This window comes from Lathyrus oleraceus, chromosome 3 (assembly GCF_024323335.1).
Source record: "Lathyrus oleraceus cultivar Zhongwan6 chromosome 3, CAAS_Psat_ZW6_1.0, whole genome shotgun sequence".
Classification (NCBI taxonomy): Eukaryota; Viridiplantae; Streptophyta; class Magnoliopsida; order Fabales; family Fabaceae; genus Lathyrus; species Lathyrus oleraceus.
In genome coordinates, this window is record NC_066581.1 from 228,792,655 (window position 1) to 228,818,893 (window position 26,239).

General features: G+C 38.6%; 1 protein-coding gene and 1 pseudogene across 1 annotated transcript in view; both read right to left on the minus strand.

Annotated features, from left to right (window-relative positions):
• LOC127130562 (uncharacterized protein C26H5.04-like) overlaps positions 1 to 15,592 on the minus strand; it is a 62,992-nt gene extending 47,400 nt beyond the window's left edge. Inside the window, exon 1 of the mRNA XM_051059548.1 lies at positions 14,506 to 15,592. Coding sequence (XP_050915505.1) covers positions 14,506 to 14,847 — 342 coding nt within the window. The 5' untranslated portion in view covers positions 14,848 to 15,592. The remainder of the gene's footprint in view (positions 1 to 14,505) is intronic.
• A 62-nt stretch (positions 15,593 to 15,654) lies between these two features.
• LOC127130563 (cation-chloride cotransporter 1-like) lies at positions 15,655 to 17,907 on the minus strand (annotated as a pseudogene).
• Positions 17,908 to 26,239: the final 8,332 nt, after the last annotated feature.

Here is a 26,239-nt window from a genome sequence, read left to right on the forward strand (position 1 = left end):
ATGGATTGCACATCTCTTTTATCTGCCAATTGCCTTATAGAGGTCTTTCCCTGCTTGGCACAAATGTAAACAAACACAAGCATTGCCTCTTAAGGAGGGCTTCAGACAGGTGCCTGCCCAAGTAACAGGACAGGTCTTCCAGACTACATGAAGTCAGAAATATTATACCTATATGGTTAAGCAACCAAGCAAAATCAAATTCAAATTGAACTTAAGCAACTTATGTACCTGTTGAAAACATCAGACAAATCAGTTAAACTGTACAGACAAACAGACAACATGAATATCAACAGTCAAACCCAATGAGCAAAGGCATAAGCCGACAAGTCAAACTCAAATGAGTTAACAACCCTACAAAACACACAAGGTTAGTAGTCAAAAGTAAACACCAAATACTCAAGTGATAGAGCATCAACAACTATGGAACTTGAGTGCTCAACCTGAAATCAAAGCTCAAACATGAGAAGCAAACCACTAGGTCAAAGCCTAGGGTCAAGGATGGAGAAAAAATTCAAAACAGAACATGAAAATTGACATGAATCCACTTCAATCAATTAAGAACACAATCCAAAAGGTCTCATCTCAATATCAATCACCAAATCCATTTCATGATCAATTGAAGTTCGAGGCAATTTTAAAGCTCAAAAGTGACCAACCAGAATGAAAAATCTCAATTAAATCCAGAAATGATTCCAAAAATTCCAAGAAAATTCATGCTCATTCTAAACATCCAGAACATGCATCACACAAAAAATCAGGACATTTGGAGATCAATTGGCATGGCAAACACATCACATAAGCTGAACAATCAAAAGTGTGACACAAACTGTCACACCATGCAAACACAAGCATAAAACAGCAATGGAGCATGGAAAAAATGTCAAACCAAAGCCAAAATGTCCAGCAAAGTGTCTAGAATTAGCATGCAAAATTTCACATTCATTGGATAAGAAACAAGCATTTCACAAGGAGATAAGCAAGGCAAGGTCAAATAAGCATACATGATCACATAACCTAGCACCAAATAAAATCCAGCCACGCAAAAATTTGGAAATTATGATGATAAAAAACTAGATGAAACAAGGAACAAATAGCAAAAAACCAAGTATTTTTTGGATCAATTTTCAATTTAATATGAATTTTTGAAGTTCGGAAAACAACATTAAAATAAAATGGACAATGCATATGGAAATTGGAGGGAAAGATTAAATGGATTTAAGTTTGAAAATATGTTGCAGGTGATACGCGTATGGCGCACAGTGATACGCGTATGGTGCACAGTGATACGCGTATGGCGCACAGTGATACGCGTATGGCCAGTGGTGGTTTCCACCATCTTCTTCGCGAAGACGGCGGAGCTACAGTGCATGCGTTCAGAAAATATCCAGAATTTCGCCAAAAAATTATATCAACAGAAAGCTCTTCCAATGGAGATTACAGATCAATTAACATCTAATCCTAATTCATCAAGATCAAAGAGAAACGAGCAAAAACATTTTGACATATCAAACTTTAATCAAGCATAACTCATTCATTTCTCATCCATTTCACACGAATTTTATATCAGATTAATCAGCGTGAAAAGCTCTACCTAAACATGGCAATGGATTGAAGAATTAAGAGATTCGAGTTTTTACCTCTTGAAGAGCAGAACAATAAAACCAGCGATTCAAGCTCCTAAAGTGTCCAAATCCACTCCTATATTGATGACTTGAAGCTTTATGACGAAATTGGAGCTCGTAATGGCTTAGATCTTGATTAATTTTCCACTTCCATCTTCATGAATTTGCTTGGAGTGTGCGTGATTTTTGCTCGAATTCAATGATCCAATGCTTGATTCTTCATCCACTACACTCAATAAACCAGAATATGGAAGAAAAATGCTATGCTATGTGGAGAATTTTCAAGTTTTGATTGAGAGAAAATTTTGGAGGGAAAAAGTTTCAAGATCCAAAAATGGTGAAAGAGTGATTAACCTCTTGAAATTCTGTTATAATTTACTATTTATATGCCATGTTAATTACCATGCTAATCCTAATTTGTAATGGTTAATTAGGATTAGTGATAATTGGAATGAAATGCAAAAATGAAAAAAGATGTATCATGGCCATGGACCACGTGAATAGTAGCATGCAAATGCTCACATTCACTTAAAACCAACTCATAAACATAATGCAAGTGGACTTTCACTCATGCAATGCACCAAATTTGAATTTCTCCATTTCCCTCCAAAATGCACTTGAATTAGCACATGATCACATGATAAAATTTCATGCAATGCCATGAATGATTTGGAAAATATATGTCAAAATAAGAACAATGCAAAAGGAGCCATCCAATTTGGAGCTTTGGTGAAGAAGTTATGCCCCTTTGAAGTTCAATGTTCACTTGGCCAAGTTTTGATCATATCTCCTTAACCACACATGAGAAATTGATGATCTTGGACTTTTTGGAAATGGGAGAGAAAGATCTATAACTTTCATGTTCAATAAAATTTCATTTGAAGCTTTCTTGATGATGTAATCTTGAGTTGAAAACCTTTCCATTTTTGGCAATTTTGAATTAGAGGTCACTTTCTATTTTTGGAAAGTTTTGTCATGACTTTATTTTCTTCAATGTTGATGTTTGAAATGTCAAATGAGACTTGTTTGAACATGAATGAAGTATTTCCACTCACTTCCCACCTCCAAATCCAACAGTTGACTTGTGGTTGACTTCTGTTGACTTTCTAGGGTTTCAGATGCTTTGGTCATGCACAGATGAATTTGAGCCTCAACCTCTTGATGAAATGGCTCCAAAATGAAACCCTAGCTTATACAAGCTCAATAAACTCACATGATGATCCCCATCTCAATGAAGACCTCATCTCCTTGAAAAACCCTGATTGGCATAATACAACTGATTAGGGTTGACCAGAGGTCAAAACCCTAATCCCAAGGAAGCTTGTCAGGAACAATGAACCTCTTGGTGATGATAAGACCATGATGATGGTGATGTACCACTTCAACCAAGATGATGATCAATCTCCTTGAGGAACCAAGAAACCCCAATTGAAGCACAAACCCTCAGATGGCTAGTGATCAATTCATGAGACCCTCAGGCTTGAATCTTTTAACCTCTCTATCTTCTGATAAAGACCTAGGAGGATGACTTGCTCAATGTTTCCACATGATATGCAAATATGCAATGACTAATGACCTACAAGATGAAATGCAATATGCTAAGCTAGTCCCAAGAGAGGAGGGCAAATTTTGAGGTGTTACACACTGTAATTGGAAGAACCATCGAACGCAAGCTTCCATCGAGATCCTGGTTCCGGTCCTTCATCTGGGCCTGCGGTCTCACAATCTTTTATCAACATTATATCCTCATCAGGGAAATCAAACTTCAATGGCTGATAGTCTTCAACTGGTTGATGAGCAAGATACTCTGCTAACACACTTCCCTTGATTGCCTTCTGGGTTACGTACTGGATGTCGTATTCTGACAAGAGCATCTGCCAACGGGCAAGTCTTCCAGTCAAGGCAGGTTTCTCAAAGATGTACTTTATTGGATCCATTTTTGAGATCAACAAAGTAGTATGGCAAATCATGTACTGCCTCAAACGACGAGCGGCCCATGCTAGCGCGCAACAAGTTTTCTCCAAAAGCGAATATCGACTTTCACAATCGGTAAACTTTTTACTCAGATAGTAAATAGCATGTTCTTTCCGACCAGTTTTGTCATGTTGCCCCAGCACGCATCCCATTGACCCTTCAAGCACAGCCATATACATGATTAACGGCTTTCTTGGGACACGTGGAATTAAAATAGGAGGCTCTTGCAAGTATTGTCTACCAGAGTATCCATAAAGGAGAATACAGCAAAACTTGGAGTGTTGTCTACCAGAGTATCAATATGTGGTAGAGGGAAATCGTCCTTTGGACTAGCTTTGTTCAGATCCCTATAGTCAACACACATCCTCACCTTTCCATCCTTTTTGGGCACAGGTACAATATTAGCTACCCATTGTGGGTACTTCGCCACTGCGAGAAAACCAGCGTCAAATTGTCGTTTGACTTCTTCACGAATCTTCAGAGCCATATCTGGTCTTGTTCTTCGGAGTTTTTGTTTTACTTGCGGGCAATCCGGCTGAAGCGGCAGCTTGTGCTCAACGATGTCGGTGTCTAGACCTGGCATATCCTGGTATGACCATGCAAATACATCCACATATTCTTGAAGCAGCTTAACCAATCTCTCTTTGATGCTTGCTTCAAGCGTGGTACCGATTTTGACTTCTTTCTTCTCTTCCTCTGTGCCAAGGTTGATTGTTTCCACCGGTTCTTCATGTGGCTGAAGGGCTTTGGACTCGTGCTCGAGCAGCCTTGCCAATTCGTCGGGGATGTAACAATCTTCTTAACCCTCTTCTTCGGCTTGGTAGATAGGGGAGTCAAAGTTATGGGAGGTAGTAAAGTCATTGGATTCAACGGGGTTATCATTTATTCTGCATGTTTGAATGATTGATTTCTTTTAGAAAAGTAAAAATAAAAGATGCATAAATGAAAAGTTTTTTGTTTTTGAAAAGATTGCCATTTTCTTAAGAGAAAGCAAGATAAATGAAAAAGAATTTAACAAAATGTCTTTCATTCATTGATAATGATTATTTGAAAATGAAAAAAGGGCCCTACAACATGATCCATTAGCCTTGGGCAGAGCTAAGGATTTGAAAGGAAAAAATACAACAGTTATTACTTTGACAAAGGAAAAATTTCGGGGATCTCAACCGCCTTCCAGTTGTTCAAAGCTGTCTCACACCGGTAAACCAAACATGGCTCATCTTCACTTTCGATGTTATCTTCAATTGCATTGACCTGATCTCCATGGATAAATCATGTGCTGAGGAATACTTCCTGGATGCTTCGGGTGTTGTCCTTTGCAGGGACTCGGGATCCTTTCGCAGCGGAAGGCACATATCCCAGACCAAAGCGATCATGCTTCTCACGAATATCAATAAGTTGACCCCAACCTTCGGGGTTTCCTCCCTCAATGCTAGACTTTGCGCTCTTCAGAGAAGCGAAAGATGAACAAGCTTTCCCAACAGGGTCCTTCATCTCCACAAAAGTGGCATTGGCTATTTCAAGAGCTTGGAAAGAAGTTTCCAAAGCGTCCTCATCAGCCTCAATATATCCGAAGGATGAAAGGTGACTGACCACAAAGTCCTCCTCCCCAGAGATGATAATCAATTGATTGTCCACCACAAACTTCATCTTTTGGTGTAAAGTGGAGGTGACTGCCCCTGCAGCATGAATCCAGGGACGCCCCAATAAGCAGCTATATACTGGATTTATATCCATGACTTGGAAATTAATCGGGAATACATGAGGGCCAATCAATATAGGCAATTCAACCTCTCCAATCACGATTCTCTTGGAACCATCAAAAGCTTTCACTACCAAGGCACTAGGCTTCATAGCTGGTCCTTGATAAGATAACTTAGCGAGTGTTCTTTTTGGCATCACATTCAGAGAAGATCTGGTATCAACCAAAACTCTTGCCAAAGCATCATCTTTTCATTTTACCGAGATATGGAGAGCACGATTGTGATTTTGTCCATCCTCAGGTAATTCCTCTCCACTAAAACTCAAAGTATTACAAGCTGTGATGTTCGCAACTACTCCATCAAATTGGTCAACTGTTATGCTTTGTGTTACATGAGCTTGAGCAAGCACCTTCAGCAAAGCTTCCCTATGGGCTTGGGAGTTCAATAACACAGATAGAATAGAGATTTTAGATGGTGTCTGATGCAACTGGTCCACAACCTTGTAGTCACTTCTCTTGATTAACTTCAAGAATTCAACAGCATCTTCGGATTGGACCACTTCGGGTTCTTTAGTGGGAGCTGCAACTGTTGATTCCTTGGCCGGCCCTTGAGGAGTCACATTGAATTCAGGCGTATAGATTCGACCACTACGGGTCATTATGCTCATTCCTGCAATATTGGTGACATCCTCACTCGCATCTTCTGTAACTTCAGCATCTGCACTTAGTTCAACTACCTTATCCACATCGGTAATCTCATATTTCCAAGGCACATCCTTGGTGCTCTTGTAGGGAAAAGGAGTGGGCATACATATTTCCACAGGCAATGGCTTACTATTCACTGGAACCACTCCACCACTATAATATGGGATTTCAACTGGTTCAGGTAAATTGAAACAAGGTTCAATTACCAACACATCTTCGTTCTTCACAACACTGGATATTTGAAGCACTCCTTTATCCATCAAATCTTGAATGTTGTCTCGTACCACCTGACATCCCTTTGGGTATGTAGCACACTCTTCACAATTTTCATGATTAACATTAATCATGCCAGCTTCCACCAATCGGGCATGGAATGCTGCCAAAGGAGTCTTTACATCATCCGCCTCATCAATCATAACACCAACAGAAACATCCTCAATGGCATTTACCGCAGGATTTCCATGGGGAGGAAGAGGATTGTTCTTCACATTCGGTCCCATGTCCTTAAAAGACAAGATCTTGCTCTCAATCAGTTCACGAACCCTATGCTTTAGAGCGTAACAACCCTCTAGGTCATGCCCGGGGGCACCTTCATGGAAAGGACAATGTGCATTAGGGTTGTACCATGGAGGAAGACGGTCAGGTGGAGGTCCCATAGGTCTGGGAACCACCAACCCCTTCTGCAATAGGGAGGGATACAACTCAGTGTACGACATTGGAATTGGATTGAAGGTCGCCCTCTCCCCTTGCCTCCTATTTTGGTTTTGAGCATTTTGCCTTGGCGCTTGAGCTCTCGGCTGTTGATAAACAGGAGCTGTTGGTGCTTGTTGATAAGCTGGAGGAGCCGCAGCACGTTGTTGAACTGGAGCTGGTCGATAAGCTGGAGGCGCTTGATAAGCCTGAGCAGGTTGTTGATTGAATGCAGGCGTCACAGCAGCCACATATGGTTGTGGAGCATATTGGACTGGATACATGGGTTGCTGATAGGGAATTGGTTGTTGAACATACTGCTGAGGTGGATATTATTGTGGTCTCCTTCTTGGAGGAGCTCTTCCTTGGCCAACGGTCACAACATTTGTTTCCCCTTCCTTCTTCCTAGGAAACCCTCCATAGAACTTCTTTTGATTGGCATTTGAAGTTCTAGCTACAACCGCTAATTTGCCATTCCTTACACCATATTCAACGCGAGTTCCTATAGCAACAAGCTCGGAGAATCCCAAAGAAGCACTTCCAACCATCTTCTCGTAGAATTGGGGTTGGACAGTGTCGATAAACAGTTCGGCCAATTCCTTTTCAGCCAGAGGTGGTTCAACTTGAGAAGCTAGCTCCCTCCATCTTTGAGCGTATTCCTTGAAGGACTCCTTGTCATGCTGGAACATACTCTGCAACTGTCTTCTGTCAGGCGCCATGTCCATATTATATTTGTAATGTTTTATGAACGCGTCCGACAGATCTAGGAAACACCTGATCCTATTCTGATCCAGACTCAAATACCACTTGGAAGGAGTCCCACTTAAGCTGTCTTGAAAACAGTGGATCATCAGCTTGTCGTCCTCCACGTGTGCAGCCATTTTTCGATAATACATGATGAGATGGCTCTTTGGACAAGTATGCCCCTTGTATTTGTCGAAGTCTGGAGTTTTGAATTTGGCTGGAATCACCAACCCGGATACCAGGCACATTTCTTTGGTAGCAGATCCAAAGACATGGTCTCCTTCTAGATCTCGGAACTTCTTCTCAAGGAGCTGCATGTTCTCCTTTACTTCTATGAAATCCTCAAACCTTACTTCGTCACTAGCAACTGTAGAGTCGACAGTCTGATACATATGGTTTTGATCTTCATAATGAGGAATATGCCTAGCATAGGCAGCTGGTGGAACCACAATATGGATGATTGGACGTGCGTCAGTGTAAACCGATAATGGCACGACTTGTTGGACAGATTGCCCCATTTCGTGCACCACCTCCGCTTGGGGGACGAAGTCATAAGGTAGCCCATACGGAGGAAGGGTTGAGGGTAACGTCCTCTGAGGTGGGACTTCCACTGCTGGGCCCGTGGTCTCTAAAATTACAGTCGCTTGTGGAATCTCAAACCTGAAGGTCAAAGCTTGCAGCATCTCTCGCATCTGGGACATGCCTCCCTTGATCTCGTCCAGCTCAGCTCTAACTTGGGCGCTCTCTTGTTCTTGTTCAGCCATTCTCTGTCTTGCTCAGGCGCGAGTATTATACTGTTGTTGAAAATTCAGCGTGAAACTAGAGGAAGAAAGGGCGGGGTGAGACTTTTTTTTTTGAAAATGTATGAATGCATGTATGGATGCATCTTGTTTGCAAAACTCTTGGTTAGTTTCAGTTATTCATTTCATAAATTCCACAATACTTGTTCGCAAATATTTAAAGTAATAAGGAAATGAAACACAATAAAAATGAATCTCAAAAGCGATTTTTCATTAATCTCATATCAAAGTTCAAATACAAACAACGTGCTCATGGCTTATGGGCTTTCCGAACCGTAGCGAGGTCGGTAGTCAACCCTTCTAGCATTGCTTTACAAAACTTAATGAAATTAAAGACTTGATGCGGGATGTTCTCTGGACACATGCACCAATCAGCTTCTTGCAGCTTCTCAGGTAGCTCTCGCATGATGGAACTCGCAAATCCGGACAGCCTCAGAAATCTGCCCTTCCACTTAGTGTAAAGCCCTTGGAGATCTTGAATGATGCGCAAGTCTTCAGCCTTGGTCATCTCTATGTCCCTATAGAGGTTTCTCCAATATCTGCACTCACCTAGAAACACCATATAGGCAGCATCCTGATCCCCACCTTCAAGTGCCTGGATTCTAGCATCGGCTCACTCCAAATGATATTTCAGCCGTGTGCAAACTCTTTCTGACTCTTCAGTCTTCAGCTTCTCGCGTTCCAGAGTATCCTTGTATTTCTGAATGGTATTCTCCAGTTCACGAGTGCGAATCTCGGAAATCAGCTGTGCTTCCCTTTTCATTTCAAGGGTCGGTTCCAGAGTCTTGTTGAGTTTTTGAATCCGGAGTAAAGCTCTATCCAACTCTTGCTCCTTTGACTTGAATACAGATTTAGTACTGTAGAGCGCTTGTCCAAACTTTTCTCTCCTTGCTTCAGACTCCCTAGCTCTTTTGTTGGAGGTTTCAAGCTCTTTGTCTTTCTTTTGTTAACCGTATTTCAAGTTCACATTCTCTATCGAGACTCGGCCGAGCTTAATTCTCAAATTAACATTTTCCAACTCCAACTCCTTGATACGGGCATTGAGCTTCTCTACATCTTCAGGTAATATGGGTTCTGGCTCAGGAACCAATGGATAGATAGAAGGATCAAATGGAAAAGGGAGTTTAATCATCTGAACCCTCTCTCTAACCCAACAAGTGTAAGGCTCTTGAGCGATGACATTTCTCTTACCCAACTCCTTACCCTTTCTAATGACTGCTTGCCAAGACCTCTTGATCTTCCTCACCATGGGATGATCTGCTTTAGCACTATGTAAGATAAAAGGCTCTAAAGCTTCAGTTTTTGGAGGGCCATTCATAGGGTACCCATGTTGCCTCAGAGATAACATGGGGTTATAGTTGATGCAACCCTTGGTTCTTATCAATGGCATATTGGGGAAGTCTCCAATGCTGACAATCACATTCTCGGTTTCCCAATCCCTGATATACCATTTAACATGAATGGAGGTGAGGGAAGCTAACTTCTGGGAAGGCTTGAGTTCCCTTGAGACAAAAGGACCTTCTTCGGGCATATGGGATCTAAACCAGGCATGCAACAACTGCGCACAACATAAGATGATTCCTCTCTTCTTCTCATGACGATCGTGGAGAGTGTAGTAGAGATCTGCCAAGAGGAACGGTACAGGGTTACTAGAGAGGAAAATTCTCACCGCCAGGTGATCCACAAAATGGTCAATATTTGGGAAGAGAACTATCCCATATACCAACACAGCTAACACAGCATAGAAGGCTTCCCAATTCCCTTCTTTTTCCATCTTCTTAGCTTGATCTTCCAAGAACTTCCTAGAAAAACCATTGAAAGGTCCTTTCACATCCCAATTGTCCACGACTTCAAAAACTTTCAGACCCAAAGCTAAAGCTATCCTCTTGGGAGGAATATCTTCATCGAACTTAGGAAATGGATTATGATCCTTCAAATTCCGGCCTATGATCCTCTCAAATTCTTCCATGGTAGGAGCCAATTGGAAGTCAGAAAACGTGAAACAATGTAGAGGTGGATCATAGAACTGAGCAATAGTCACTGCGGTCATCATGTCCATCTTCTCATTTAGGATGTCCAGAATTCTTCCATAGTTTTGCACAAAGCTGTTGAGTTTCATTGGTGTTACTTTGGCACTCAACTTCTGCAGGCTGGTAAGGTCCACGTTCTTGTATTTGAACTGAAAATTGCCTCTTCTCTCAGGATTCATCTTGCTAACAAGTCTTGGATTCCTGAGATAATGCGAAACAAACTAAGAGTTTTGCTTTTTATGCGTATGCAATGAATGGATGGATGCAATGTTTTTTTTTGGATAGGTTCAAAGGTCCGAGGTACGGATAAATTTGATTGCTTTCCAAAACAGGGGTTCTCACCGGGTATGATCTAGGGCTTTGTTACAAAGGATCCCCAGAGTCATTGATTCACAAGAATGTTTGACGCTTACGGGAAATACTTTCCGGTCGTCAACTCCATCAAGGGAATCTATTCTGGGTGAGGTTCTCGTACCGACTCTTACGAAGTATTCACCTCGGTAGTCCGCACTACGCAACCATCGACTCGGTTCTAGACAGGGTACTCAGAGTCATGGATTCAAAAGACTGTTTGACGCTTACGGAAAATACTCTCTGGTCGTCAACTCCATCTAGAGAGTCTATTCTGAGCGAGGTTCTCGTATCGATTCTTACGAAGTATTCACCTCAGGAATCCACACTATGCAACCATCATTTCTAGTTGGCCAAAGGTTCAATGTTCTAAAGGTTCTTAGAGTCATGGACCCCTTTGAAACATTGAAGCTTACGAGGTATACACCTCGGGTGACAATATTTGCAAAAGGATCTACTCTAAGTGAGGTTCTCGTACCGACTCTTACGAAGTATTCACCTCGGGAGTCCGTACTACTCAACCATCGTCCTATCTTATGTTTTTTCACTCTAGACTCGGGTGTAGAGTCTTCCCCACATGGTTTGCAATCAAATACCCATATACCAACAATCACAATAGAACCAATATACAACAGATATATCAATATAATGATAAAGATAATAAAAAAAGCAATAAATAAGGAAAAGCCACACAATTAAACAAACAAAGGCACACAAACGTCCTAACTAGGTTTGACTCACTTAGGAATTGGGTATGGTCCCCAGCAGAGTCGCCATCTGTCGTACCTCAATTTAAAAAATGGGAATACGACCTAGCGAAACGCAATCGCACGCTCGCAATGATGGACTCAACAGAGTCGCCACCGAATTTTATTTATTCCTAAAAAGGAAAGGGGAAATATCGATAAAACCCAAGAAAAAAACGACAATGATTATTGGTCGTCGCAACCAAATCAGGGTTCGGGAGTCGATTACGCGAGGGGAAGGTATTAGCACCCCTCACGTCCGTTGTACTCAACGGGAACCATTAGGTCAGTTGTGTGCGTTAATGTTAGTTTGAAATGTTAGGCTTTTCAAGTTATTAAGTGGGAAAGAATAGAAGAGAGGAGAATATTTTTGGATTTTTGACAAAGGACTAAACCTAAGTTTTTTATTAGTGGGCCTGACAAGATTTACAAATCCTGCTCCTACGTATCTCAATAGAGAAATCAAGGCTTACGTAGTTCTGGGTAGAAAAATGTTTGTTTGTTGGTCGATTTTAGCGAAAGCTACTTTGTGTCAAATCGACGAAAACATTGTTGGACTACCAAAAACAGGTGGAAAAACATTGCCTTGCATTGTTTTGAAACAAAGTACCTTTCGTTTGAGAAAAGGTTTAAGAGACAATCGCACGGCGGCGAGAAAAGAAATTGATTGGTTTGATGTGTTTTGAATAATGGCGAGAACTTGGATGAGCGAGATATCCATCTCGAATCCTAGTCTCAGGAGTGCGTGGTATCTACCACGTTCCATTTCCATCTTATTTGCAAAAGTATTTAATAAGGATTAAGTGTTTTTGAATTTGATTGAGAAAGGGTTTGAAGAAACCGCATTGACAATTTTAGACAATGGCGAGAGCTAAGATAGGCGAGGCATCCGCCTCGAATCTTAATCTCAGGAGTGCGTGGTATACACCACGTTCCATTTCCATCTTTATTGAAAGGTGTTTGGATAGGAATTAAGTATTTTGAGTTTTTGTTGTGAAAATGACTTGACACTAGATCAAGCATTGATGGACGTTTAAGAGAAATATTTGAATGAGTGTTTGAGAGAAAACAAAGTAGATAAATTTGGATGATGGCGAGAGCTAGGGTAGGCGAGACATCCATCTCGAACCCTAGTCTCAGGAGTGCGTGGTATACACCACGTTCCATTTCCATCTTTATTGAAAAGGTCTTGAATATGAATTAATATTTTTTGAGTTTTTATTATGAAAAATGACTTGACGTTGGATCAAGCATTTGATGAAGGTTTGAAAGAAATGGAATAAGATGGGAGGGAGAAATGGATTTGATTTGTTTATTGAGAAAATACTCGATATTGGATCGAGTCTTATTTTTGATCTTTTGGAAATGGTTGATTTTATTCTTGTGTTAGTAGCTAACTAAACAGTCAAACCAATAAAGAAATGAAAAGCAGTAAAATTATTACACATCGGGGGAGTGGGGGTACATTTTGTCAAATGGGGATTCAAAGTACGGGAATAATTAAATCGGGCCCAAACAACAAATAATGCAATGTATGAGTGTAAGTGCAAGAGAACTGGCTCATTGTAAGAAGGCCCAAGAGTAAGCCATGTGAAGAAAACAACAAATACAAAATTATATTTACAAGACACTCAAAAATTGAATTGAAGGAAACAACATCGGGACGTGCACGGATAAAAATCGGGATGCGAGGATGCGAATCAAAGTCGCATAACGCAGTAACGTGCAAGGCAGATGGAGATTTAAAAAAAACAAACAAGAAATCTAGATAATGTGCTCAAAGCCGGTTTGCACATATTAACAACAATCGAAATGTCATATGTGATTAATCAAAACGCAGCGAAATACCATCAATGTATCGATAAAAATAATCATGGATAAACAACATGGGCATTGTTGAATCCATAAATTAAAATCGATGTTTAACAAATAAAAATAAAATAACGGCGAAAGAAATAAAAGCTAAAGTTGAAAAGTGAGAATAAAATAAAACAAAATGATTAATAATAAAATAGATCCTAAATCAATCAAAGATTAAAAATTGAATAAAGTGAAAAAAACTAAAACCAAAGTGAAGCACAAGGGTATCAAACCTGAGACCAAAGGCTTGCCAAAGCATCCTTTTACCAACTCCACCAGACAAGCATCCTTGTCATATGATCTCAAGCACTAATACATAAGATAAAAAAACGGACCAAACCTTTTAAATAAAATACAAAGTTGAAAAAACAGTACCAGAACAAGTTCATCTTTAACGCACATAGATTCTGTTTCTTTCCATTTTGAACATCAAAGATTTAACGGCAAGATAACATCACAAACAAACAGGCAGCGGTATTGCTAAATCAAACATGGAGTTCAAATCGGAACAACAACCATGGTTCCCTCAGAAGGATGTAAAGCGTAATCGAAACATAAAAATAAAGTTCGGAAAGGAAGCTAACCGGTTGCGGCGAGCTCGACCGATGAATGTGAGTAAGCGTTTCGCCTGAACCGGTTTTGATCTTCTTGTCCGCTTTTCACCACCAAGAAAAAATATGGCTTTCTTTTCTCCTTGCCGTCGGCTCCTCTTTCTCTTAGTGAACAGTAACAGTGCTTTATGTTTTTCAGAATTCTCCCTTCCTTGTGGGTGAACAGTGGCGGCTATCCAAAACTTAAGGTTTTTCGTGAATAGTGATTGCTTTTTATATATGACTCCTCTCCTCTCTGCTGTGTTGCTGTGTTTCCTCAGAGTAGTGGGAAGTGTCTGTACTGGGAGAGGTTTTGAATTTTGTCCTTATTCCAGCTTGTGGTCCCTCTCCCAATTCCTCTTCATTTCGAAAACTTCACCATTGGTAAGAAAACTTTCACCACTGTAACTCACTTAGCTGAAAAGTTTGTTTTAGAATTAGCTGAAGGCTCGGGATCACAGATAAGGCTAGCTACTGAAGAAGCAGTCAACTCCACAAAAATTGCTTCCTTGCACATCTTATCAGCGAGAAATATCACGTTCCGCAAGGACCACACAGCATTCAACCTTAAAGACGAATCCATAGACTTTGTCAAATGGACAAGCTCTTTAATGCCACCGCATTGTATGAATGTTGACTTATTTGATGTAAAGTCCACTACTATGTTGCTAATAGCAACAAGGGTTGCAACCTGGACAGAAGTGCAAAGATCAGAGAGAAGCCGTGCTAATGGAATGACAATCCTTTCATTCATGAAATAACCTGCACTCAAATTCTTGATTGAGCGTGAGACAGTTTTTTTTAAGCAAATGCAAGTTGCAGTCCGCACATTGGCTTCATCATGGGTTAAGGCATTAATTAGTAGATTTAAGACCTGCAATGACATAAACCTCGCCCTGCAGCATTCCAGTTTTGAGCAAAGATCGGCCAGTGCTAGAAATATCCCTTCAAGACGTTTGGGATGTAGATCACAATTTTGCAAGTGATTGTAGAATTTGTTTATAGCATTTGCTTTAAATGCTAACTTCTGCATATCTTCCTTTCCAACAACTAAACTTGAAAAAGCAAAGGAAGCCTCTTCTCCAACTTGACCAGAATCATCAAGGAGCTCAAGCAAAATATATATCAATTTGGTTTTGATTGCTATATCTTACAGAACGCGCGACGAAGAATTCTTTATACAGATTAGGCACAAGCAGGCCAGCAACCTTGTCCGAGAGTGTCAATCCTTGGTTAATTCAATTACAGAATGCAACGCTCTTCCATTTTGAAGTTCCGCAAACTTAGCGACAGCTCCTGGATTCTTTTTAAGAATTGTAGCTATGGACTCTAAGCTAGCATCTCGTGTTGATTGGGATAATTGTCTGCCGTTCATGGAGGTTGCATGACAACTTTCGAAGACTCCGAGAAGGAGAGCGAATACGGTTACGTTCGAAAGGCATCTGGATCCGTCGTGGTTGCAGATGACATGAATGAGGCTGCTATGTACGAACTGGTGCGTAGCGGTCGAGAAAATCTTAATAGTGAAATCATCCGTTTGGAAGGAGATTCTGCCGCTATCCAAGTTTATGAGGAAACTGTTGGGTTGATGATTAATGATCCGGTGGTACGTGCACCCAAGCCTCTGTCTGTGGAGTCGGGACCTGGAATATTGGGAAATATTTTGGGTGGAATTCAGGGGCCTTTGAAAACTATTGATGCATCAGGTGTTTGCAATATATTTTGACTATCTGTCCTTGTTTCCAGACTTTGATTGATGGAAGAACTGGAGGATGACAGTTTGGTTCTAAGGAAACACATGCCTTCCGGATTGCGTCCAACTCATAGAGTAAAACTTGATAAAAATGTCTTTCACTTACATCATCCCTGTAAAGTATGATTCGCAGGGGCTTTGGTTGTGTTTGATGCAAGGCTATGATAGTCGCATGATTCTTCTGCTCTCACTACGGTTATGTCGTTTTCGGGCGTGACAGTGCATAGCTTCAAGTTCAAGGATGTTAAGTTCTGGCAAATTAGATACACAACAGTAAGGCCAAAAGGATCCACTTCCAAAATCCTGACAAACTCGTTATTGACCTGCACCTTCTCTCTCTGCTCTTGCCTTCATCTCGGTTAAATAATCAACAATTCTTTGATTAGCACTGGTAAATGCATCTAATGATTCATCTTGCGGAGTTCCACTATCCACTTGTACATCCCATTTCATTATAATGACAAAGACTTCTGCTTGCATCCGAAGATCGTAAAGGAATTTTTTAACATCAGCTTTCAGCCCCTCTGCATCTGCTTCCTCTTCTGCAATACAGAAAACCTGAATCTTACAACTCTCAAAGCTCTCCTTGGTAAGAAGCAATTGAGAGAGAAGTAGCATGAGACCACCATCTCTTACAATCCAATACAAGTCAATTGTACCATATTGCTTCTGGTACACATTTGGCCATTCATCGAGACCCTTTACTATAACTACTGCCTGGTTTGCAACAATGCACTCATTAATTATACCAACAAAGGTGGCAGGGATATCTGTTAAGTTCTCCCTGCGCCAGATTTCTGGATAACGCATCACCACGATGTTCGGCTTGAGGTTTCCAAGGCCCATTGTCTGAACGATGCCTCGAAAACCTACAGACATGTTAGGAGCTACAACAATCTCGGCCACACCTTCACAATTCTTGTACTCAATGTAGGTACTAAGATGTTTACAAGCTGTCTTGGCATCTTCCGCACATTCATGGTAATCCCCGTCTAGTATGGAGACAAATATAGTCATTCCTCGACCTTTTCTTCATACAGTTAGCGAAGTCAGCAAGTTTGGGATGACAGGGAACATTTTTGGGCAGTTTTCCCCAAGGCCGACAAAACACTAGTGGAATTGGATACCAATTCTTTGGGTGCACTTGGTTTGCTCCTAGAGACCGAAGGCTACGAAGTGCAAGTTGGAAATAAGCGCTTTTGAAACCGTCTCCCCAGTCTCCAGCCTTTCCTTTGATGCTCACGTGCTTATATATAAGACTTGCAAGGGCCAAAGAAACCACAGTGAATGACCAAGAGATTAGGAACATGATCACTACACAAAGTAATGCTCCTAGAAGTGACAAACTCCAATGATGAAATTTCCACCGAGGACGCCAACTAGGAGCATCTAGTAGATCGAGAAGGAAGCAGGACAAGTTAACACCCGAATAACACAGAAGGAAAAACATGGTCACAGTATGAGTGATAAGATCCAGATTCCCAATGATGACACACCCAATACATAGGAAAGCAGTAAAAAGGGTAGCAACATGTGGCTCGCTACCATCTGCAACTTTAAAGTAGTTTAGAATAGGTAAAATATCATCATTGGCAATAGCTGCAAGCAGACGTGCTGAGTTATTGTATCTGACACAATGGACGGGAAACTCTGAGCAGCCAATGGCGACACTGCATTTTCAACTGTTAGCCATCTGTCACTATCCAAGTGCTTGATAAAGTGATCTGACATTAGTACCCCTTCATCAACAAGGAACTTAATGTCACACAATTTGGCAGGCCCATTTTCTACACCTCCGTAGTCAAGGTAAAACCATTTTCCTGATGACAAATCTGTCACCACAGGGACATGAGGAGGGGTGTCACAAATGTCTATATCTTCTTCCATTGAAAGCAACTCATCAGAAGGTGGTTGTGGCTCTAGGTGTGGAGATTCTTTTAGATCAATAGTGGGACTACAAGACTTCTGTTCCTCAACGGGTTGACTATCACTAATATCTTTCTCACTTGACTTGTCCTTCTTTCGCACGTTTCTTTCACCTCGAGATTCTGTAACTGAAAAACTCGACTCTCTTTGAATGTTTTTATCTTCATCACTCTTACAACTATTTGGGGAGTTCTGCTTGCAACTTGTTTCATCATGAACATCTTTTCTAGTTTGATCAAGGTGGGATCCTTCTACTAAATTTGGAGTACAGTCCCTGTGATCATGATGCCGAGCTTGATCTTCTAGCAACTGCTCGACGCGTGCTGGACTTCTCAACTTATGACTGTGTTGTCGCTGTGGTGACAGCCGCAATATCATCAAACATGTCGGCAATTCTATTTGCTGTTGACCCATGTATTCGTCCTTGAATTTGAAACAGGTTTGACATGCTGACCTGAAGTAGTCCAAATGCGACTTTTGCATTGCGTTGTACTAATCTCTTGGCAAGAAAAGCCGGCTCTGAATTCTTTGATTGATCTGTTAATTACTGTTTAGAATACCATCGTTATCATAAACCAGTTTGGATTTTCATATATGTTGATGAAGCGAGTATGATATGAAAGTAGCTCTTCTCCTCCAATACCATCCACACCAAAATATGTTTAATGAATCACACCAAAACTTGTTTGATGAATCACAGTAAAACTTGTTTGATGAATCACAGTTCCATCTTCAGTAAATAAATTCAACTGTCCAATTGAAGTGAGCACTACCAGCATTTGATCATCTAACCATGCCATCCCTATAGCCGCACCGTCGAGAGACCATTCTCCATATACTTTTAATTCTGTTTTGACCAATCTTGCAACCTGACCTTTCCGCTCCCAAACAATTGCAAGCAACAAAAATCTTTCAACAGCTTCTGCCGACACATTTTCAGCAGAACTACATGTTTGTGGCATGTGCTTCCATGCAGTATATGGCATAGAACTCTCCCGGATTCCATTTGGCCTAGCATAGACTTCCAATGAAGGATTGAGCCGTACCACCAGAGCAGTTTAATGGGTGGAAAATATAACTCCTTTCTATGTATCCCAAAGTCTAACATAACCATCACCATAACTGGCTAAAAGAAGATCTCCTTGTTGATTGAAAAACATGGACGTCACTGGAGTGTGTGATCGATCACCTTGTATACCAAGCATCAACATCTTTCCGTCTGTATTATCCGCGTGATGAATGGAATATTTACTAGGCAACTAAAACAATGAGCCTTTTTGTCATTACAACTGCAATGAAATTAGTATGAACCACCAAGACTTGAGCAGAACCATGACCATGCCTGAGTGTGTGATGAAATGTTTTTATTTTTATTTTTATTATAAGTTATTCATATACCATGATTATGATTGAATGAATGAACGAAGTAATCGGACTATGAATGAGTATGTGGAAATTCTTGAATATGAATGAAAAAATTTCCAATGTAATGAAGAAATATGAATGAAAATTTTGAATATGAAATGTAGAATCCTGAATGTGAAATGGAGAATATAAATGTGAATGAAGAAATATATATGGAATTTCTTTGAATTATGAATGAATGAGAAAATGAATATGCATGATGACCCAAAATAAAATATTTTGCACTTGACACATAATTTATTTGAAAGAAAAGTGAGAACTGGTAATGTGACAAATGAAAGATGAATAATCACCTTGATGAAATTGGGACAAAAGATGAAACATGAGGTTCATTTGATCCTAACAAGTGAAAGAGGTTTCAAATCTCGCATGACTAAAGAGATTAATCATCTTATACCAAAATAAAGAAACAAGAACCCAAAGGACCAACATGGACTGGTCGTGGTAGCAAGTCCAATAAACGTTTTTTTTGGATAGTATCATGACCAGATGGAATGGTCATGAAGAAAGAATGCAAACGAGTGATTGATGGGGAAAAAATTTCAGGGCCAAAATCGGGGTATGACACCTTTAGCCCTTGAGTTAGTATAGTATTCCTTTTATCAAGCTATTGATAGATGGACTTAGGGTTTTAATAACTTTCATTGTTACAAACCTATTGTAAGTTGATCATTTGATCATCTTCAATACTTTACATCAGTGATAAGTTACCCCTTGATGCGCCATATTTTGAATCTTTTGACCTAAGGATAAATAATCCTCAAGTGTTGGACTTGTACACACTACTAACCATGCATTACGCTACTAACTTTGATTACCACTAACCATTGTTATTATCATTGTTACTTTGTTATTTACCTTTATGTTATTACCTTGTAATTTACATTCAAGTATTCATCATCATCATATTCATTATATAAACTCAACATGCATGTTTATTTATTTTTCTTTACTTTATTGTCATCAAACATTTTAAAACAACAAAAACATGATAAAATGATAAGACCAAGAAGGATTCATCCCACTTGTAATCAACTTGGACTTAGAGGATCTCATTTGGGACCTTTGCTTGGAGAACCTTACCCTTTCCATATCTTGTGACACTTTGTATTTGACTTTGGATTTCATATGTTACTTACATACTTGTTATGAGAATGGCATCATGGCACTACCCTTGGGAGACATGTTTGTAGGACCATTATCCTTTGTTTAGCTTAGGTCACTTTTGCACACACAAGACTTTCTCTTGGACTATCTTACAATGAGACCATTTACTTTCTTGTTTGGTTACTTTGTATAGTTTATCCATTACCCAATTTCATAATCAAATAAACAAACCTTTGATTCAATGTCAACAGACATTTTCATAATCAAATTCAAAATACAATAAAGTTACGATTAGTATTGTGTGCCACGAGCCTTAAGTGGTGGAGAATGAGTAATAATGGAGCTTTCCTATCCTTGCTATGATTATTTTTAACACAAGATGCTTGGCTTGTTTGTCTAGAATTTTCACCTTCACCCATAGACTTTAGTGCAATCTAATCACAAACACTTTTTTTCATAAACCCTTATTCAAGGTAAAAACAACACAATCCATCAAACCTTACTTTTGTGCATTAGGGCACCATCCCTAAAACCATTTTCTCAAAGGTAAAATTACTCCGAACTATGGAGCTCTGATTCCTCATCACCCGGTGAGTGATACGTAGGCACAAGGACTATAATCCTTGGCGAGCACAATAATAATAAAAAAACCCAAAACCCAATTCTTTCAAATTCTTTAGAAAATAAACAAGATAAAACCCCGCGTATGCACACAATCTAAATGGTTTCCATGGAGTACCATGGATGCGAGGGGCGCTAATACATTCCCCTTACGTAACCGACTTCCGAACCCGAGTCTCAGTTACGAGACTGATTCCTTATCTTATTGCACTTCCTGTGTGCATTCTTTTCCCCGAGGGTTTTATCGAATATTTTCCTTCTCCTCTCCCATAGAGGAAATCCAATAAAATTCAGTGGCGACTCTTCTGTTTTCTTTTTAACAGTCATTTCCAAGTTTAGTTATCGTGCGAAATATTGGTAGCGACAACGATTACTCATCTAAAAATTATTAACACGACCTTAATAGAGAAAATAAAAAATTAATCACGAATTTTGAATACCACTATTCACCCCCCCTCCCCCCAAATCTTGTGCTTGAAGTCACTTGTTCAACATTATGTCTACTAAAGACATAGATATTATCTAGGGTTGATCTGTAACTGACAACCATGTCCTTTTTGCGAATGATTCACGTACTTTGTTCACGGATGGGTCCCTTGATTATATTGTGAAGGGAGCGAGATGAGCTGAGGGAGAGGTGTGAAGCTCTTGACCGGAAAAATTCTGATGCCGATAAGGAATTGGATGAGCTTTGGGTGAATGCTAATGCTCTTAGATCTTTGTATAAATAGGTGGACTGGCATGGTCGAGCGTCTATTTTGGCTACTCTGATAGAGAAGTTAAATGCCTCCTTTTTTATGGGGAGAAACACTATAAGAAGGTTTATGGAGATACGGCTGAGGTAGATTGTGGAAATCATAGGAATCAGAAGTTGATTCCCATAGACAGCATCATTGTTCCATTGCGGAACGAGAAATGATGATGCTTGAGGAAACTACAGGGAAGCGAAGCTTCTGCTGCACTACATCGATGTGACATCTTGGATCAAAGGTTGCAATCATGATGTTTCTTGAACCAGAGGTATCAGTTTTGATATGGTGTCGTTAACTGGTATTTGCTATGTATGATACAGTGAACCTAAGGGGGGTACCTACATGGTTAGCACTCCAACACCCAATTCAGTTTAGGGTTCAATATAGTGGTAGTGATAGTGAAGATTAATGATTGTGTACCTGAGAATCCTTTACAAAGGTATTTATACCCTGGACCTAACGGAGTAGGCTAAATAATGGCCTCGTGATATTAGGCCACTGGTCGATGCAGAGTAGTGGGTCTTGGGTCTTTGGCTGGCACAAAACACTTACCCTAATGAGGATTGATATAGATGGGCTATATAATGGCCTCTACATGCTTACCTTTCCTTTCATTTTTATTAACAACACTCCTAAAACTAATAATAATAATGTTAGGAATAATTCTATCAATTGTATTCACACTGTTAATAACTATAACCTATGGAAAAATCGCCTAGGTCACCATTCTCATGACATAATTACTCAAATCAATAAAGCTTCCCCATTACATCCTACTTCTAAACCTTTTTATATTTGTGATAATGCTAAGAAAAAGGCTACATTTTCTTAACAAAACATACTTATTTATCTTGTTTTGATTTAGTTTACATGGACATTTAAGTTTCCATTTAAACCCATCCATGTTAGTCCATAAATACTTCCTAACAATTGTTGATGATCACAATAGATTTTGTGGATTTTTTTTAATGAAACTTAAATATGAAACATCCACTTTAACTCAGCCTTTTACTTAAAATGTTAAAACCCAATTTCATCATATTGTCAAGACAATTAGATATGATAATGACCCATAATTTATAATAAAATTATTTTACCTAAAATATAGGATCCAATAACAGATTTCTTATCTTGACATACCCCAACAAAAAGGTATTGTAGAAAGAAAGCATCAAAGCATTTTAAGTGTTACTTGTGCTATTATTTTCAATCTCATTTACCTAAAAAAATTGGGCGGATGCCCTTTCTCATGATGATTTTCTTATCAATAGACTTCATTCTAAGTTTCTGAAATTGCAAACTCCTTTTACCATCCAACATAACTCCTTACCTGACTACTCTACCATTAAGATCTTTAGGTGTTTAGTTTTTGCATCCAAACTTAATCATAATAGAGTCAAGCTAGACCTTAGATCTTTTACATGTTTCTATTTAGGTGACAAAAATGGTGTAAAGGGGAACATCTTATATGACTTAAAAAACAAGGTTAATTTTCTTTCTATGGATACCATTATTTTACAAACTTATTTCCCCTTCCCCATCACAGACCACGATACTAATCACACACCTTCTCATACCCTAAACAACATCATTGACCTTAGTTTAGACTATCTTGAATATATTCAATATCATCCTTCTAACATACCACAACTATTCATATTGTCACTTCCGTTCCCATGCCAACAATAATCTCAACACCAAATAATCCAACTATAACTTCTACTCACACATCCAATCATAACCCCTCCACCATTACTCCCACTCATATGGCCATTAGTACAACCTTTCCCATTCCCCAACCAATAAGAAAATCTAGCAGGATATCCAAATCCCCCACATACCTCCAGGATATTTATTGTGCCTTCATTCAAGGTTCAACTATTGGTCATTCCCTCAATTTAGGTATCATTTCATATCCTCTTTCAAAATATATTTCTTATAATAGTTTATCTTCTACTAACAAAACTTTTAACTAAAATTTATCTTTTGTCACTGAACTTAACTCTTACTTTGCTGCCATAATTGACCCCAATTGAAAAAAGACTATAGAATTAGAATTAAAGGCCCTCATTGACAATAACGCTTGTGAACTTACTTCCTTTCCCCCTAATAAGAAGGATATATGTTATAAGTGGATATTTAAGTTAAAATTACTTGCTAATGGCACCATAGAAATGTACAAGGCTTGTTTAGCGACCAAAGACTTTACTCAAACAGAAGACCTAGATTATCGTGAGACTTTTAGTCCAATTGTCAAAATGACAACTATAAGAACCCTTTTATTCATTGCCTTTTCCCAAGGATGGTATTTACATCAATTGGGTACAAACACCATCTTCCTTCATCGGGACCTGGATGGAGAGGTTGATATGAAAAGTCATCCTGAGCTTATTACCTCCCCCAAAAATATTGTTTACAAACTTTATAAATCTATTTATGGCCTTAAGTAGACCAGTAGACAATGGAATTATAAGCATACTGCTACCATTCTTAACTAAGGCTTCACCCGATACAATTTTTACTATTCCCTATTTACAAAGAAAAATAACTTATACTTTAATGATATTCTAGTATACATGGATGATCTTATACTTGTAGGCACTAGCTTATGTGACATCAATATCATAAACTATGTCTAGGACAGTAAATTGAGCTTCAAGATCCGGGAAACCTAAAATATTTCCTTGGTTTGAAAATTGCAAGGTCTTATCAAGGAATCTCTTTATGTTAGAGAAAATATTATTTGGATCTATTTAGAGAAAATTGCCAAGTCTGCCTCTACTCCAATGGATCCCACTATCAACTTACACATCGATCCAACCGAATTTCTAGTAGTGATCTACATTTTAAACGATTGATATGTAAGTTAATTTATTTAACACATTCTAGACCTGATATATGTTATTGTGTGTGCAAACTGAGCCAATTTCTATCCAAGCCTACAACTACCCACTTCCAAGCAGCACTACGTATTGTCGGATACTTCAAGAATTCACCTATAATTGGACTCCTTTATATTTTTGTGCCTACATTATGAAGTTTGTGGCAGTTGTGGCAATGACGTCTACAACTTAACAAAAATGAATAAATCATGAAAGTTTCTTTAACAATTTTAAAGTTTTGCTATGTATAACCAGAACTACATAATAAATCTTCTAAATTCACTTTCTGCTTAAACCTCTATAAATTGGACACTGGGCGATCAAGTCTCAACCGTGTTAGGATAGGACCACTACCATAGACAACAGCCAAGACTCGTAAACAAATTAGTTCATAGGTGGCAGATTTATCAAATCTTGCTTGTCTGTGCAAAGGTCGAAAATGGGTGGATACATCAATACATCAACAATCCGCATGCCACAACACAACAGTCTTTTTTTATTATGGTCCCTAGTATGGTTAAGGGTAACGATGTTCTATATTCAATGCATGAATGATTCCATTTTAGTCACGTCAAGGTGAAATGTCCTACAACTTGGTCCTTCAGATGTTGACCACTGTAATGATTCATGGTCCATATCTATGTATGCAAAAGTCTTTCACAACTCTACAACCAATTCAGTGATTCATGAATACAGTGTATTAGAGTAGTAATTTAACCAAACGCTGTTGATGCATATGACTCTTCACGAGTTCAAATCATAATTTTATATATAAAAAATGTAGCTGCAAGCAATGTGTCACGAACGTGATTGATTATGTAGAAAACAATGCAAAATTGTTGCCTTGCTTCCTGTGGGGCTGTGATACACTACTAGTGTCATTATATGGAAAGATTGGATTTGAATTCAAACTTGTTAATGTCAACAAAATCATAGCAACAGCATGTTATCGACATTGACACCCGTATTAATTCCAATTCACTTCGCGTAAGCGGCGACGTCATCATTATTAACTTTTTTTTGTTGTTGAAGTTAGTCATCATAATTATCGAAAATGCTTTAAAATAAAATTGGAGATGAATTTTTGATATTACACATTTTTAAAATATTAATATTAATTTTTTGTTAAATATATTTTATTTAAGTGATGGAGGGATGGGAGGGAGTCATGACATCCTTTATTTTTATATTGTCGAGCAGTAAATCTTACTTTTTTCACATAAGACTTAGAGTACCACTTCCAATTCCATTATTATTATTATTATTATTTGAAAAGATGTTCTTACATGGATTAATTGAAATCGATCTTTAAAAATTAAATCGGAAATCGAATTGGTGAAACATACGGTTTCAAATTCAATCGAGCAAAAATCTACGGTCGAACCGTTTATTAAACTAATTATAAAAATAAATTTCATAAATATGTGACACATAATCATAGGTTCACAACTTAATAAAATAAATATTTTAAAAATTAATACAGCAATATCGATAATACATATAATAATATAATATAATTCTACACTTCATTTTAACATTCATTTAAAAATAATTTGATCAAATTAAAGAATTACAATAAACTAAGTTAAACTAATTCATATCAAAATTAAAATAATAAAAATATAATAACTAAAATAGAGTTCAAATAATTAAAAATATCTAAATTAAATCAGATAAATTACAGAAAATAAATAATATAATATACTTCATTAAACAATTTTTTTTTTTAATTGAACTACGACAAATAAATTTTAATTGACAACAACAAACAATATTGACTTGAACGATAATCAATATTGAGTTGGATATCGTGATTATGTTTGAAAGAGACGGTGTGATGATAATGGAGTGTGGTTGAAAGAAAAACTATAATGAAATGGCAAAACTTAGAAGTTTGTATGGTTTTAAAAAATATAGTTTTTTTTTTTTTTGTGATTGAGAATGTATGATAAGTTTTGA